At 57.9% G+C, this 16,310-nt stretch overlaps 1 protein-coding gene across 1 annotated transcript in view; it reads left to right on the top strand.

Annotated features, from left to right (window-relative positions):
• Window positions 1-16,310, top strand: part of SULF2 (sulfatase 2) — a 92,739-nt gene that overhangs the window by 67,711 nt on the left and 8,718 nt on the right. Inside the window, exons 5-10 of the mRNA XM_046678616.1 lie at window positions 2,423-2,573; window positions 3,751-3,926; window positions 7,561-7,689; window positions 9,124-9,180; window positions 9,668-9,797; window positions 11,601-11,793. Coding sequence (XP_046534572.1) covers window positions 2,423-2,573; window positions 3,751-3,926; window positions 7,561-7,689; window positions 9,124-9,180; window positions 9,668-9,797; window positions 11,601-11,793 — 836 coding nt within the window. The remainder of the gene's footprint in view (window positions 1-2,422; window positions 2,574-3,750; window positions 3,927-7,560; window positions 7,690-9,123; window positions 9,181-9,667; window positions 9,798-11,600; window positions 11,794-16,310) is intronic.

Below are 16,310 nucleotides of genomic sequence, written 5' to 3'. Positions count from 1 at the left end.
ACACAGATACAGACCCAAACACACACAAAGACACAGAGATACACACAAACACATGCACGGATATAGACACACACACACAAATGCACACACAAATGTATACACAAACCCACAAAGATAGACATATATACAGATAGAGACACATAGACACAGACACATATGCACACAAATACATATACACAGAAACAGACACACAAACACGCAGACACAAAGACACACGATGTTCACAGACACACACACATAAAGATAAACACAGGCACAAGCACAGACAGACGTACGCACAGATACACAGACACCACACAGACACACTTACATACACAGAGATACACGCACACAGATGCCCCCACCAGCCCCAGAGCTCCCTTTGAGGGGTGGCGTCTCACCGTGGGTCCAGGCTCTCCGTAAACACCCTCGGGACCAGGCCACCTTGACAGCCTTGGGATGGCAGGTATCCGGGCCCCCGCGGCCCAGCCTCCCTCGCTGCCAGGAGGGGCGTGTGTTCCTTGGGGCCGGCCGAGCACCCTGGGTGTCCCTGGGACGTTTGAGGAGCTGAGGGCACCCACTCTTGGGGAGCAGGCAGCAGGGCACCCATGGAAGTATGACAGCCTCCCCGGAGGAGCCTGGCCTCGTGCAGGCGGCACGGAGCCCCTGTCCCGGCGGCCTCTCGGGAGGGGCTCCCAGTCTCACGCCGCCGACCCTACCCGCGCCTCCAGCCTCAGAGAACCTGCGAGATCAGGGCCCCTGGCTCAAAGTGGCATCCTGGATCCGGCCCAGTGGGGGCGGGTGGGGGGCGCGGGGCTGGTTCCTGGCAATGTTCTACCCGCGGGTCAGGCCCCTGCTCGGAGTCAAAGGAGGCCATGCCCGGGCGGAGAGCAAAGCCCAGAAGGAAGGTGGGCCGTGAGCATCCTGATGGGGCTTGGCCAAGGGGTGGGGTTTCAGAGGCTCCGACAAGGCCTGTTGGCCCTCCCCTCGCTCCCCGCAGCCCCTTGCCCCCAATAGCCATTTTGAAAAGGCTTTTGTCTCAAGCAGTGGGAACTAGACCTTTCCTTTCAGCTGTGACCCAGGCGGGAGGTCAGATGTAGGGGAACCTGGCCCCCCAGGACCATCAGACCCAGCGCGAGCAATGCCCGTGGTTTGTGGGGTTTTAAACAGAGCGCTCCCCTTCCATGGTGTACCCCCCAGGGTACTCTGCACATTGATGGGGTTCGCCATAGCTCAGATCCTGGGGCCCAGCATGAGCTCAGGTGACAGGTGCTCCTAGTCTGGGACAGAGGAATATATGACTGGAAGTATCTGGAAACTTCTGAGGCCCGGAACTGAATTAACCTGTGTGTTTTTGCGGCTTGATCCTCTAGCAGGAGTATCTTGGCCAAAGTTTTACCCGAGCGCTTACGGGTAGGGGGGGTCTTCAGACAGGCCCGGGTCAGGGAGGTGCTGTCAGTATGGCGGTGGGCAGCCGCATCCTCTCCTGGAGTCAGACCCCAGCTCTGGTCCCCTCACTGGGCCTCAGTTTCCCCATTTCTCACACAAGGAGAATGAGAGTGGCGTCAGCTCCCAGGACCACTGTCTTAAAAGACATGATGGAAGGTGAGCCCTTGAGCTGTGCCTGGCGCATGGTGGGTGCTGGGTAGAGGTCAGAGGTTATCATTGCTTCATTCGTTTATCATCAGTCAGCACAGCGGCTCTGAGTCCAGCGTCTCCACCAGCACTCGGCGAGGCCGCGGGTAGGTCCCTGAACCACGGAGCCTCCGTTTCCTCTTTAGGAAATGGGAGGTTAAACCAAACAGGAAGGGTAATTGTGACAACTAAATGAAAGGACACATGTCCCACATGCACACATTCAGGTGCCAGCCTCACAATTTTGGCCGTACGTGCACAACGATCATTTACCTGCTTTTTTAATCAATAGCCTTTTTTAAAACCATATTGTGAAAGGATATTCTGCAGTCACCCCTTAACCCCAATAACTGTCACTTGCCAGCTACCAGAGGTGCCTGGAAAATAAATGCAGTGCTGCAAGATGAGAGCTGGGTCCTGGGCCTGCTGGAGGCTCAGGACGGGAGCCTCTCCTCTTCTTTGAAAAGGGGGACGAGTGCATTCCAGAGAGGCCTTGATGAAAGACTCGCCAGACAGACGTGGCCTCAAGGTGGGGGGTGGGCTGACAGAGCTGAAACGGGAGGGACTTTCTGACTGTGTGGCCCAGGGTCATGTCACGCTGTACCGCCCACGGGCTTCCCACATGCACGCCCCAACGTGGAGAGATGCTGACCCCTGACGTGCCAGCGTCCGCTTTCCCAAACGGAGGACGTTTCAGCCTGGGCTGCAGACCAGCGCAGGGCGCTGCTCACCCAAGGCATGGGGTGGGGGGCTGGGCCCAGGCGCCCCCGGCCTGACCTTCATGTGTGTGTGTGTGTGTGTCCGCCAGCACGCCGAGCTACAACTACGCGCCCAACCCCGACAAGCACTGGATCATGCGCTACACGGGGCCCATGAAGCCCATCCACATGGAGTTCACCAACATGCTGCAGCGGAAGCGTCTGCAGACCCTCATGTCCGTGGACGACTCCATGGAGACGGTAGGCCACCCTGCCACTAACGTCCTGGGCGTCAGTGGGACCCCACAGCCTGATAGACCCGGCGTCTCCCTGCCCTTTGCCCTCTTCCCGGGTGTCACCAGCTGGAGAAGCATCTGCCTTTATGGCACTTATCTTCTGGTCTGTTCTGTTCGATACAGTCGCCATATGTGGCCATTGACATTTTTTAACAGCCAGCCTTATTGAGATATAATTCACATGCCATACAATTCACCCAATTGAAGTGTACAATTTAGTGGTTTCGATATATTCACAGAGTTGTTGGTCATCGCCACAATCGGTTTTAGGACATTTCATTACCCCAAAAAGAAACCACGCAGTCCTTAGCCATCACCCCTAAATCGCCCTCACCCCTCAGCCTTCGGCAGCTGCTAATCTACTTTGTGTCTCTGTGGATGTGCCTGTTCCGGACATTTCCTATAAATGGAACCAGGCAATATGTGGCCTCTGTGGCTGGCTTCCTTCACTCAGCATGATGGTTTCAAGGTTCATCCAGGTGCTCCAGGTGTCGCAACTTCATTTCTTTTTATTGCCAAAAAATATTCCATTGCATGGATATATATCATATATTTTATTTATCCAGAGCTGTTTACATTTAAATCAATTAAAATGCAGTAAAATTTAAAATTCAGCTCCTCAGTCGCACTGGCCACATTTCAAGTGTTCAGCGTTGGCTAGCAGCCACCGAATTGGACAGCACAGATATTAACATGCCGGCATGGCAGGAAGTTCTGCTGGACGGCACCCCTGTAGGGGACAAACTCCTGCCAGGGCTACAGGCTAACTTCGTTCATTCATTCATCGTTCATTCAAGAGCATTTGTTGAGTGTTGAGTGCCAGTGCACGGGACACTGCAGAGAACAAAAGGACACCAGTCCCCTCCGTGATGGGCTCACACTTTGATGCAGGCGGACTGACAGTCCACAGATGAGTAGGAGAGACGGGAGGCAGGAGCGCTGTGAGGAAGAGGGAAGGGCCGGGAGGTGGCAGCAGGTGGGGAGGCCGCAGTGATAAATAGGACAGCCCAGGGGCCCCGCTGAGAGGCCGAGCAGACACTTGACGCAGCGGAGGGACAGGCCTGAGACCTCAAGCCCCTCGACAGCCTTGGGGGCGCCCGGTGCGCCTGGCCCGCGCCCTCACCTCCTCGCCTGTGTTTCAGATCTACAACATGCTGGTGGAGACGGGCGAGCTGGACAACACCTACATCGTGTACACCGCCGACCACGGCTACCACATCGGCCAGTTCGGCCTGGTCAAGGGGAAGTCCATGCCGTACGAGTTCGACATCAGGGTCCCGTTCTACGTGAGGGGCCCCAACGTGGAGGCTGGCTCTCTGTAAGTGTGTTGCACACCCTCCCCCCCAGTGCCCCAAAGCCCCAGGGAAGCCAGCAGGCTCCGCTAGCACCGGATGGGACCGTGCGGCCCCGAGCCACTCCCCCGGGTGGCACAGGGTCGGGGAAGGTGAATGAACCTCGGTGCCAAGTGCAACGGTGATTCCGTCACCCGGCGTGGACGCTGATGCATTTTATACCCCTCTGTTGGGGAGGGAGATGCCAGGAGCCATTGGTGCCTGTGAATACAGGTCGTTTGTCGTGGGCCGTGTGCCAGGGAATCAGGGAGCCGGGCTGCACGCGTGTCCCCGCCGGCAGGTGGGCATGCCGCCTCCCTTTCTGTATGGCCTCCGCCATCCTAGGGTCCAGGGGTCGTCAGGGAGGAGCCCGGCTGTGATCAGCTGAGCCAGCTGGGGCCACAGCACAAAGGGAGACAGGCTCCCCTCCCGTCCTTCTTGAGGGCCATGTGGCCCTCAGCCAGCGTTCTCCTTGGGTTAACCTTTGAGATGGCACGTCCTGGCAGGAAAATGCCACGTCTGGGGCAGGGAGAGGGAGAAAAGTGGTCCTCGTGGCAGCAGCGTCCTCGCATCAGCCGGGATGCTAGGAGACCACCTCAAAGGGTTTACTGAAATGTGTATCCATTGCTGGGAAGGCGCCTCTGTGGTCTGACTTCCCTCTGAGCCCCGAGCTCAGGGGCCACAGGACACGCACGGGCGTTGACAGGTTTGCTGCAGAATTGCTCCCACAGGGGCATTGGCGGGGCGGTGTGGGAACCAAGTGAGATGTCCCCGCTGCCTTGGACACCCGGTGACAATTGCGGGAGGCAGGCTGTGTGAGATCAAGCCCAGCCTTATCACTCTCCCTGCCCACCTCATCAAACCACTGCCTGTCGTGGGACCGCAGGGTCCCCACCTGTAGTAGTAGCGATGATAATAATAGCTCACGCTCGATAGTGCTTGCTCTTCAGGCCCAGGTGCAAGCACTCACGTCCATGTCAGTCATGTAAGCATCACAATCACCCTATGGGGTAGATGCTCTTATATCCCTGTTTTATACCTGGGGAAACTGAGGCACCGAGAGGCTAAGTTCCCTGAGGTCACAGGCATGTAAGAGAAGGAGCTGGGATTTGAAGCCAGGCTGTCTATGCTCCCATCGGTCAGCCAATGCTGCCTCTCTCAAACCTCGAACTGCTCCTGTGCATAGAAAGAATTTGACCCACTGAGGGCTCTGCAAGCACTGACATTGTGGGTTTGGTCAGCCTCGCAGTCAGTGATCTGGTTCATAGGACCCAAAACCACGCCCCACATGGACAAGAGAAAGAGAGGGCTAAAGTCAGGTTTGGAGCTGAAGACATACACAACATCTGTCAGCCAGGACTCATGTGATTGCAAGCAGAAAAGACCCTCAAGCCAGAGAAAGCAAATAAAATAGAGTAAAAGGAATACAGTAGCCAAAGTAACTGGAAAGTCTAAGGCTATCTGGCTTCAGGCATGGCTGGATCCAGCAGTCACACGATGACATCGGGAAGCTCGTTTTCTATCTCTTGGCCCTGCTTCCTCTGAATTGGCTTCACTCTCAGGCAGGCTTTTCTCTCATGGTGGCAGAATCCCAGCTCCAGACTTTAAGACATTCAGCTTAGGAAACCAAACAGTGGTCTGAACAGAAGCCTGAGTCTGACTCTTCACTAGCCTGACTTGGCTGATGTTTCCATCCCCGAACCAATCACTGTAGCCAGCGTTGATAGAAAACCTTGAGTGACCAGGCTGAGTACACCGGATGGTGGAATCTGAATGAGGCTGGGTGGTTCCTCCAGAACTGGAAGCTGTCCCCACCAAGCCATGCTGGATGCTGGGTGGGAAAAGCAATGCTGTCCATCCCACCCAACCTGGGGGGAGCAGGACCACCGGACAACCTCAGGTCACCCCAACTGCTTGTCTCTAACATTTGCTGTAACGCCCCCTCGTCCAGCAGCTTCTCCGGCTCCCTCCATCTGCCACATTAACTAGTCTCACCTCACACTGGCCTTTAAACCCCCCACAGTGCAGCTTCACCCACCTTCCCCAGCCTCCCCCCTAAACCCCCCAGGATGCTTGGCTACCTGTCCAGTGTTTACAAGGTGCTGGGCTGGGGGAGGGAGGGGGTCAAGGAGGACTGGAACCCTAGGCCCCAGGCCCTGCCCCTCAGCCCCAGGGAACTCATGGCGGGGCGGCGGGGCACTGAGCCACCTTGATGGAGAGTGTGTCCATGCAGCCATCATTCATTCCACAGGTGCCAGGCCCTGTGCTGAGCGCATCCCTCAAGTCATTTACCACCACGCTGGGAACACCACCAGGGAGAAACCGGAGACAGGAGAAGTGACAGATGTGTGGTGGAGATAAATAACAAAATTCACTTAGCTGATGCTTATTGAGCACCCACTGAATGCTCTAAGTGTAGGAGCACCTGGGATACAGAAGGGAACAAGACAGACAAAATCTCCTTGCCTTCCAATTAGATTCTGATTGGGGAATAGACAATAAACCAGATAAATGAATAAAATGTGTAGTGACTGGGAGGGTGATGAGGCTTCAGGTGCAGGATACAGCAGGGAGGGGTGGGAGCAGGACGAGGGGATATGGTCCTCAGGAAGGAGCTTGTGTCCGTGATCTGTGCCACGTAACAAAGCCATACAAACTTAGCACCTGGGAACAACACACACGTATCATCACCCAGTTTCTGCAGGTCAGCACCTGGGCCCAGCTTAGCTTCGTCCTCCACTCAGCCCGACAGCAAGGTGCCAGCCAGGGCCGCTGTCTCATCTGGAGGCTCAACGGCGGAGGGCCCCGCTGCCCGCTCACGGGGTGGTTCAGGGGCAAACGGAGGACTCGCTCACACAGCCTGCCTGCCAAGAGCCCAGTGGATGCATGGCAGCTTGCTCAGAGCCAGCCAGGGGAGAAACGGACAAGGGACAGATGGCTAGCAGACAGCGTTATGCATCATGTGACGTAACCACGGGGGACAGCCCGTCGCCTTTGCCATGTTCTGTTGGTTCGGCCAACCTTGCGGGAGGGGCTGACACAAAAGAGTGAACCCCAGAGGGCAGGGGTCACAGGGCCACTTAGAGTCCATCACGGGCCTCCTTGGTCATCGCTGAGCAAAGAACCAAAGCAGGTGAGGGAGAGCACCATGCTGGTGGCTGGAGGAAGAACCTTCTGGAGAGGCGACAGCAAGGGCAAAGGCCCTGAGGCCAGACTGTGCCTGGGCTATCTAGGAACAGTAAGGGGGCCAGTGTTTACCTCAGAGGTTCCGAGAAGGGTCGGGGGTAGGTCCAGGGTTTAGAGGGGCTCTTAAAGGCGGGTGTCCTTTCTTCGGGTCGTGGGGGGCAAGGAGGGCATTCCTGGCAGAAGAAACAGCCACAGAGAGGCCAGGGGCCTGTGAACCCCAGCACCGCGTGGTGAGCCCGGAGGGCACAGAGGTGGAGGTGGGGAGCGGGCCACAGCAGGGTGTTGAGGGCTGAGGCGCAGGAGTGACAGGGTCGCAGCTTCCCCATCTTGTGGGCAGCGTTGGCCCCTGGCTACCTCCATCCCTCCAGCTGCTCCTCTCCTAGGCTGGGGCACCCTGCTCAGGTGGCTGAGTCCCTGGCCTCCTGCCTCCCCCAGGAATCCCCACATCGTGCTCAACATCGACCTGGCCCCCACCATCCTGGACATCGCAGGTCTGGACATCCCCGCGGATATGGACGGGAAATCCATCCTCAAGCTGCTGGACACGGAGCGACCCGTGAATCGGTGAGGGGGGAGGGGTGGGTGCTGGGGGAGGGGCGAGTGCTGGGGGAGGGGCGCCGGCTCCCTGCCTGCGTGAGCTCATGGCCAAACCATGTGGGTCTGAGGAGGGCATCTCTGAGGGTCAGCAGCTGGAGTTCTAGGGTCCCCCCATCCGGACCACTTACCTGCCGAGGGAGAGGAGTCCCCTCTCCAAGGTCCCGTCTTCCCATCTGGAATGCGGCCAAGGTGACCAGCTGAGGACCCTCTCAGAGCTAAAATTGGGCAAAACTTGAAATAACAACAACAGGATGTAACCCCAAGCCCTTGCGGAGTGCCAGGCCTTGTTCTGAGGACTGTGCGGGGGATCCTCTCATTTCATCTTCAGAGTAGCCCAGCGAGGTGGGCATTATGTGACCCCATTTGACCAGTGTGGAAATTGAATCCCAGAGACGTCGAGCCACTCGGAGGTCGCTCAGCAAGTCTGGACCCGACTCCGGGCCTTCAGACTCTGGACGAGAGGCTGTGCTCTTGGTCGCACACTCTGTGCCTTTAATGCCGGACGGGGAGATGGGAACCTGTTCCTAGGTGTCCTGGAGGCAGGACAGGGAACAGCGATGGAGAGGAGAAGGGACGGGCAGGAGGCGAGCCGCGTCTGGTGGGGACGCAGCAGCAGCGCCATCTGGTGGCCGGCCCTGTGACTGCCCACGGGCTCCCAGCCTGAGGCGTGTCCTGCTGCTCGGAGGGTCCTGGGTGGGCGCTGTCCGTCCACGTCGGGCTGCCCTGTAGGGGAACCGCCTCCGTTGAGCTGCCTCCTCCAACTGTGAGGTTTTATGAGCTGTAAGAGGATAAAATGGGCATGTTTCGGGGCAGAGGGGCCCTGGGTTGGGAGCCAGGACACCTGGGAGTCAGGGCCCGGATGGAGCTTCCTCTCTCAGCCCGAGCCCCCTCTGGGAAATGGACATGCTAGAGCGAAAACTGCATGAAGTGCACACTGAAATCACACAAATCCAACTATAAAGGATCAAAGGAAAAACCCCCCAAAACACAACATCATTAACCTGGAGCCGGGCCGACCACTTCATCTGGTGCCGAACTAAAGAGGAAGCGATCCTTTCCAACGCGGGGGGTTGTAGGACTTACACCGCAACCCACACACACGACTGTGTGCCACTTCAAGCAGCTTCTGCCCCATGTGCCTTCAGACCCAAGTCTCTGGGCGGGAGGCAGCTCTGCTGGGGGGCAGGGCGGGGGCATCAAAGCTTCCCCAGTGCCCAGCTAGGCCCACTCACCCCCGCTGTCCCAGGACCCCAGGGTCTGTGCCGATGGTGAACCCGGGCTGGCTCTGGGCACCCTCCCTGCTTCTGGGAAAGGGAGGCGGGAATGTGTGAGGCCCCCCCCCCCCCCCCCCCCCCCCCCCCCCGCCACTGACAAGGAGATGGAAGTGTGCTTTTTTTCCAGGTTTCACTTGAAAAAAAAGATGAGGGTCTGGCGGGACTCCTTCCTGGTGGAGAGAGGGTGAGTGCCAGGTCCTGAAGCAGCACCCAGGCGCCCCCCACCTGCCCCGTCCTCCCGGCAGCCCCCATGCGCCTGTGGTGTTGAAGATCTCACTGTCAAGGGCGGGAGGGAGAAGGTTGTTATTATGGCACCTTCCACAAGGACTGGGAATTTGTGTCCACAGCCCCCTAGACACAAGGGAGCCCGTTCACTGATCCTATGGTTGACCCAGAATTTGCATCTGGAGGCTGCCTGTACCCTTCAGACACGTTTTGTCCTGCCCAGACGGTGTCTTAAATGTTTTAATTTACTGCCAACTCATGCAATTTTGGAGGTTTCTTATAAAATCCCCATTTCTTAAGCTTCTTAATAATCAGAAGATGTGGCCAGGCTGGACCTGCACCCTCCGTGGTGACACTGCACGAGGGTCGAGGGGGACTGCTCCTCCAGGAGGGGCTGCAGACGATGCCCCTCCAGAGCTCCCCATGTCCCCCTCTCTGCCCCACAGCAAACTGCTCCACAAGAGGGACAGTGACAAGGTGGATGCCCAGGAGGAGAACTTCCTGCCCAAGTACCAGCGCGTGAAGGACCTGTGTCAGCGCGCCGAGTACCAGACCGCGTGTGAGCAGCTGGGCCAGGTGAGGGGTGTGGCTGGTGTCCTGGGGACGATGCGCCTCCCGTCCTTCCTCCCCTGCAAACTGCAGCGTAGGCCGCGGGAGCCAGTGAGGCCAGTGCCCCCCGAGGCGTGAGACATCGGGGTCCTGCCCCAGCTCCCTTTCGGTCCTGATGTCAGAGGAAAACCCTCCCATGGGAGCGCCTGTGTCTTTAGCTCATCCCGTTACCCTTGCCTGATCCCTCTTTAAAAAGACACAGCAGGCCTCTGCACGCTATTTATAAAGTGAAATGACTTGATTTTCATTGTGTTACAGGGTCCTCTTTGTGGCTGGGATTCCATTTATAGGAAGGATAGGAAGTTGCCTTTGTAAATAAATAAATTTAAGTTTTAAAAAAGTGAATTGATTTCAAGAGAAATATTAAGGAAATTCTAATCCAGGTAATATTCAGAGGTAGCAGAAACGGTGACGGATGCTTAGGAGAGTCTGAACTGGGCTGTGCTGAGGCCTGGAAGGCCAAGGTGGGCTCCGCAGAGGAGAGGACAGGAGAGGAGAGGGCTCAGGGCCTTGGGAAGAGGGACCCAAGCAGGAGGCAAGGTTCTGCGGGGAGGGAGGGGAGGAGGAGGGCGGGCAAGGGGACCTGGCCTGGCCCAGGGCTGCAGGTGATGTGCCCCGCCTGGGTCTAGGGGCCAGGACTGAGCTCACTGTGGTGGCTCAGGCCTGGAGATGCGTGCCCACTTCGCCCGTGAGAGAAAGCCAAACCTGGGCCTGTGCTCCATTTCTCGTGAACAGCCCCGCAAGCTGTCTGGGCCACGGCTGGGCTGGGTGGGTTCCGACAGGCTGCAGCCGGCGGCTCCATCTCATCACTAGACCCAGGATCAGTCCTGGCCCATCCCCATGGCTCAGCCCCACCCCCAGCCGGCATTTGTGTGTAGTCCCCAGCCCCCTGGCCGTGATGGCCGGGACATCTCGTCAGGGAAGGAACCATGTGTGCCTGGCAGGACTCTGGGGCACGTGCTCCACTGTAGCAGTGGCCACCGCGTGCTCTGTGTAGGCGCCGCTCCAGGCGCTCGGGTGACAGCCTGAGTGCCCGCAACAGAAACCCCCGGCCTGGCGGGGACCTGGGGAGATCCCGGAAGTGGTGCCAATTTCGGTGCTGAGCTACAGAGAATGAGCCGATGGTGCCAGGGGGTCTTCGTCCCCCTGGGATTGTCAGTGAATCCCCCCGCTGGCCCTTTTGCACCTTTCTCGCCCACCCCAGATTGGGGGTCGGGCAGTCCCGGGACGGGGGAGGGGCAGGTATCAGTTCTGCAGAACAGATGATCGGAGCACACTGCTGAACCCGAAGGAAAAGAGCATAGCCGTGGCTTCGGGGCCTGGACCAGCTGGGGACATCGATCTGGGGCCAGACTTACAGATCCAGGGGCCTCCGGGGCCCTGCCCCTAGTGTCCCCTGGCTGGCAGAGGCAGTCCTGGCCCCCTACCCTCCCAGCACTGTCACCACATCTTTGTGCGTGCTGTGCCTTCCACGAAGGCCCTTCCTGCGTGTGACCATTCTGTCCAGCCCTGGGGGGCTCCTCTTACGAGCCACCCTCACTGGCGCTCACGCTCAGCTGTGGTGACTCCCTTGGCACCATTTCTGTTCTCCTCCCCCAGTAGATGCGTCTCGGTCTATCACAGAGCAGACAGTTCCAGGAGTGGAGCTCCCGGGAGCTGTATCCCCCCTCCAGGTCAGGGAGAGGAGGTCGCCAGGTGGAGGGGAGGCCAGGCAGTGGCCGAGCGGCCTGCCCGAGGCCCGGGAGCCTGAGGCCCGCCTGTGTCTTGCAGAAGTGGCAGTGTGTGGAGGACGCCACCGGGAAGCTGAAGCTACACAAGTGCAAGGGCCCCGTGCGGCTTGGGGGTGGAGCCCTGTCCAACCTGGTGCCCAAGTACTACGGGCAGGGCGGCAAGGCCTGCTCCTGCGACCGCGGGGACTACAAGCTCGGCCTGGCCGGACGCCGGAAGAAGTTCTTCAAGAAGAGTAAGTGGGGTGGCCTGGGCGGAACAGGACAGGAGGGGGGACCACACCCCATTCATTCATTCAAACAATTCCACAGACACTGACCACCAGAGCCAGGTGGCATTCTGGGAGCTGGGGACCCAGCGACACCCGCTCCTGATCCACTCATCCAGCGGGGAAGAGCAGTAATAGAGACGGAAGAGAATTTGCTAGGGTGCTGAGCACTGCGGAGGGCAGTGGAGTAAAGAAATGAGGGGGTGGGCGCGGGAGATGGGCCAGGCCGATCGCTGGGCCTCAGAGCATCGTAGGGCCCTGACTCAGAGACAAGAGCCACCGGAGGGTTTGGAGCCGAGGAGGCAAGATCAGGTGAGCGTTTGCAAAGCTCCCCCAGCTGCCATCTCAGTGGCTGAAAGGGGGCATGGGAGCGGGAGCAGTAGGAAATTCGGAGTCACCAACGGCACACTCCCAGTTGTGGTCCACAGCGATGCTCTGCCTTCTCGTTTCAGCCCTTACATCTGTTGAGTCATGTTTTCCACATTTCTGTACTTTTCCGGTGATTTCAGTATTTACTGTGGCCCCCAAGCGTGGAGCTGAAGTGCTGTGTGGTGTCTCTAAGCGCAGGCAGGCTGGGTGCACCTCGCGGAGACCCATGGGCTAGATCGGCCTCATTCAGGCCCGAATTACGCTGCTGTTGGCCGTGAGTTCGGTGTTCATGAATCGACGATATATATTAAACAAGGTGTCTTTAAACAGAAACACACATAGAACAAGGTTCTGTGTTGAGCAGTTGACAAGCATGTTGTGACCAGAGGCTCCCAGGAACCTCGTGTTCCCGCTGGGAGAACAGCCCAGTTCATTCAGTGTGCGAGGTGACTTTCTAGAATGTCCCCACAAATAACGAGACCAGACTACACTGGACGAGTGAGGAGAAGGCCCCGTCCCAGCGGAGGAAGCTGCCTGGTCTTCGCACCTCACTCCCACAGAGGCTGGAGGAGGACGAGCAGAGACGGTCCCCAGGGGACATCCTCCAGGCCTGGCTGGAAGCCTCAGCTGTCACCAGGGCTGCCACAGCTCCGTCTGAGGCTCAGCTCCCCAGGGAGGAATGCTCCCTGCCTGGCATTCAAATGAGCACGCACCTGTGCTTTCAAAGTGCTCGGAGAGCTGCTGGGGCCAGGCCTGGGCTCGGCAAGATGCGGTCAGCTAGTTAGATGTGTCACTCCAGAGCTGGGCCATTTCCCATGCCACCCATTTCTCTGGCCCCCCAACCCAAGGACAGCCAATGCCTAATTACAGACTCTAGTTCTGCTGTTTTTTAAACTGTGGTAAAACACACACAAAATTTGCCATCTCAGCCATTTTTAAGCATACAGGTCAGTAGTGTCAAGTACCTTGACATCGTTGTGCTGACATCCCACCGTCCGTCTCCAGATCAGTCTTTGTCTTGCAAAACTGGAGCTCTGGGCCCACTAAACAGCAGCTCCCCAGCCCCAGTCCCCCGCCACTGGCCACCACCCCCTACTTTCTACCTGTGGGTCTGACTGTTCTAGGAACCTCAGATAAGTGGATCACCCAGCCTTTGTTCTCTTGTGATGGCTCATTTCACTGAGCATCATGTCCCTGAGGTTCATCCACATTGTAGCCTGGGTCAGGATTCCCTTCCTTTTTCAGGCTGAATGATATTCCTTGTAGCCTCAGCAGACGGTGGGTGTCCAGTGGCAGGCTCAGAGGTTCCCTCCACGGCCTCTCTGGTCTGTTGAGCCCACCTTTGTGACGGAGCGGATGGGTCTCCACGGCCACCCGCTCCTGCCGCAAACAGCGCTTCCCACTTGGCGGCCCCGTTACACTTCCTCCCCAGCTGACTGCTGACTCCTGAGCTCATCTCGGTCAGTGAATAAAATGGTTGGTTTCCGACTGACTCCCACGGTGAACATCTCGCATCGACACATGGCACAGTGGATAATCTTCAAATAATATAAGAACTGGCAACTCAAGCCTCTTTCCCCCACCGTTAATGCTGAGAAGAAAGAAAAACGCACCTAAATAGCTGAGACTCGGCTCAACCCAAGCCCTCAGGTGAGGACAGTGTGACATCACAGCCCTGTCTTATATGCAGCTCACAGCAACCTGGGAGCAAGTGGCGGGGGCGGAGGGTCCCTCCTTACGACGGTCAGGAAAGACCAGGTCACACAGCCGACTTGGGGAGCTGATCCCTGTCTCCTGGCCCTCCATTCTTCCTCCTGCAAGTGCTGCCGACAAGACGCTCTGTCCCTCCTTTCTGAGCAGCCAGCCTAGAGCAGGGGTTCTCAACCCCCAGGGACACTTGGCAACGTGGAGACATTTCTGGCTGTCACAATAGTGTGTGATGGGGATACTGCTGGCATCCCGTAGGTAGAAGCTAAGGATGCTCCTGAACATCCTGCCTTGCAAGGGACAGCCTCCCATGACGGAGATTTATTTGGCCCCAAAACATCACCAGTTTTGAGGCTGAGAAGCCCCAGCCTCGTGCAGCTCAGACGCCAGACACCGGGATCCACTGGGATGCCGGCTGCGCTGTGAGGAAGCCCGGCCGAGCCAGCCAGACCAGATCAGAGGAGACCCAGGACCACGATGAGGAGATGAGGACTCTGGGAATGGGTCCAGGTGGCCAATGTCTGTTCACTTACTCTCCCAACAAATCCGCAAGCCCCACCATGTGCCAGATGCTGAGATTACAGAGTTCAGTGGGAGAGACACTGATCAGACTTCGTGGATGAGACAAGGTGTAAGTGGGAAGGTCACCTCCCTCAGTGGAAAATGGGTGGAGGAAATGAAACGGTGGTGTGACCAGGTGGAGAGGGTGGCAGCTCTAGAATGGACGGTCAGGTGACATTTAAATGAGAGCCAAGTGTGGAGAAGGAACAGACCTTGAGACCACCCAGAGGACGAGAGTTCCAAGTTGGGGGGAGAGGATGCACAAAGGCCCTGTGGGTCCCGGCCCAGAGAACAGGCCACACGCACGGGCTTTACCGACCTGGGGAGGCAGAGGGGCCAGGGTTGTGACCTTGGGTGAGGATGTCCCAGCTGCAGTCCCGAACCACAGAGCAGCTGCTCGATGCCAGCTTCCAAGAGCTGACAGACTTACCAGTCCTGTTCCATGTCACCCTCCAGAGAGCCCTGGAAGGCGGGCACCATGGCACACGGCCGCGCAGAAGGGAACTCAGCTGCCGTGGTCGCACGTGTGCTCGGGACCTGCCCCAGGACTCCGATTCCGGAGCCGAAGCTCCTGGCCACTGGGTCATGAAATGCCCCCTCCCGGGACGTGCAGCAGGGAGGCACCCCCGGGGCCCTGAAATAAAGACAACTAGGGTGACAAGGAGAGCTAGTGGCGTGGCTTCAGCCCAGGAAAAGTTTACACAGGGGCTGGCAGACTTCCTCTGTAAAGAGCCAGGGTAAAGATCTGAGGCTTTGCGAGCTAAACGCTCCTGTCTCAACGACTCCATTCTGTCACTGTAGTGAGAAGACAGCCGTGGACTCTGTAAACAGGGGGCGTAGGCCCTCAAGGCCATCGTTTGGGGACCCCTGGGCTTATGGCTGGGGGATTGAGGGTGGAAAGATACAGAGCAGCCGACTCGTGAGTGAGACAGAGAAGCAGAAAGAACCCAGGGGGCTATTTCCTGGGCCTCTTGAGCAGGCAGGACCTGCTCCCCAGGGAGAGCCGCTCATTACTGTATGTATCAGGGGCCTGGGCACTGTGGCTTCAGGGAGACTGAAGTCAGGGAGGAAAAAGCCAAGGAGAAAGCTGTCCAGGGCCAGAGAAGGCCCAAGGCTTGGCCGAAGAGAAGATGCCTCTCCTGGACCTGGACCCCCGGACTCTTGGCCCGTGTGACTGCAATACAAGGAGTCTGAGAACGGAAAGATACAAACATCTGCCGGGACAGCAGGGGCAGCAAGAGGGGATGCTGGAACCCTGGGCCCAGGCCCCGTCGGACAGGGAGTCCCTTCCTCCCCTCTTGGGCGCCACCACCGCCAGCCCCTAGGCCGTGCTCCAGCCTTGGTCGCCACCTGGTGGTCATTCAGGGCCCAGCAGAAACCCAGGCCACAGTTGGCTCCAGGCCCTTTAAAAAACGATGTACCTTGGGGCTGGCCCCGTGGCCGAGTGGTTGAGTTCGCGCACTCCGCTGCAGGCGGCCCAGTGTTTCGTCAGTTCGAATCCTGGGCGCGGACATGGCACTGCTCATCAAACCACGCTGAGGCAGCGTCCCACATGCCACAACTAGAAGGACCCACAACAAAGAATATGCAACTATGTACCTGGGGGCTTTGGGGAGAAAAAGGAAAAAAATAAAATCTTAAAAAAAAAAAAAAAAGATGTACCTTTAGGCCAGGGGGTTATTATGGGCCGACCTGATCAAGTATATCCTTTGACAAATGGAAGACGGGAGTAGTCTGGGCTCTGACTTTAGCCTGCAAGCCCTCAGATCTCAATGGCTGACTCAGAGCTCAGGCGAAGCATCTCTCGGCTATCTCTCTCGCTGCCCACCTGGTGGAGCGCATCCAGC

The sequence above is a fragment of the Equus quagga genome, chromosome 12, assembly GCF_021613505.1.
Source record: "Equus quagga isolate Etosha38 chromosome 12, UCLA_HA_Equagga_1.0, whole genome shotgun sequence".
Taxonomy (NCBI): domain Eukaryota; kingdom Metazoa; phylum Chordata; class Mammalia; order Perissodactyla; family Equidae; genus Equus; species Equus quagga.
The sequence above is the reverse complement of the archived record's forward strand: the minus strand, read 5'-3'. Positions and strand labels throughout refer to the sequence as shown.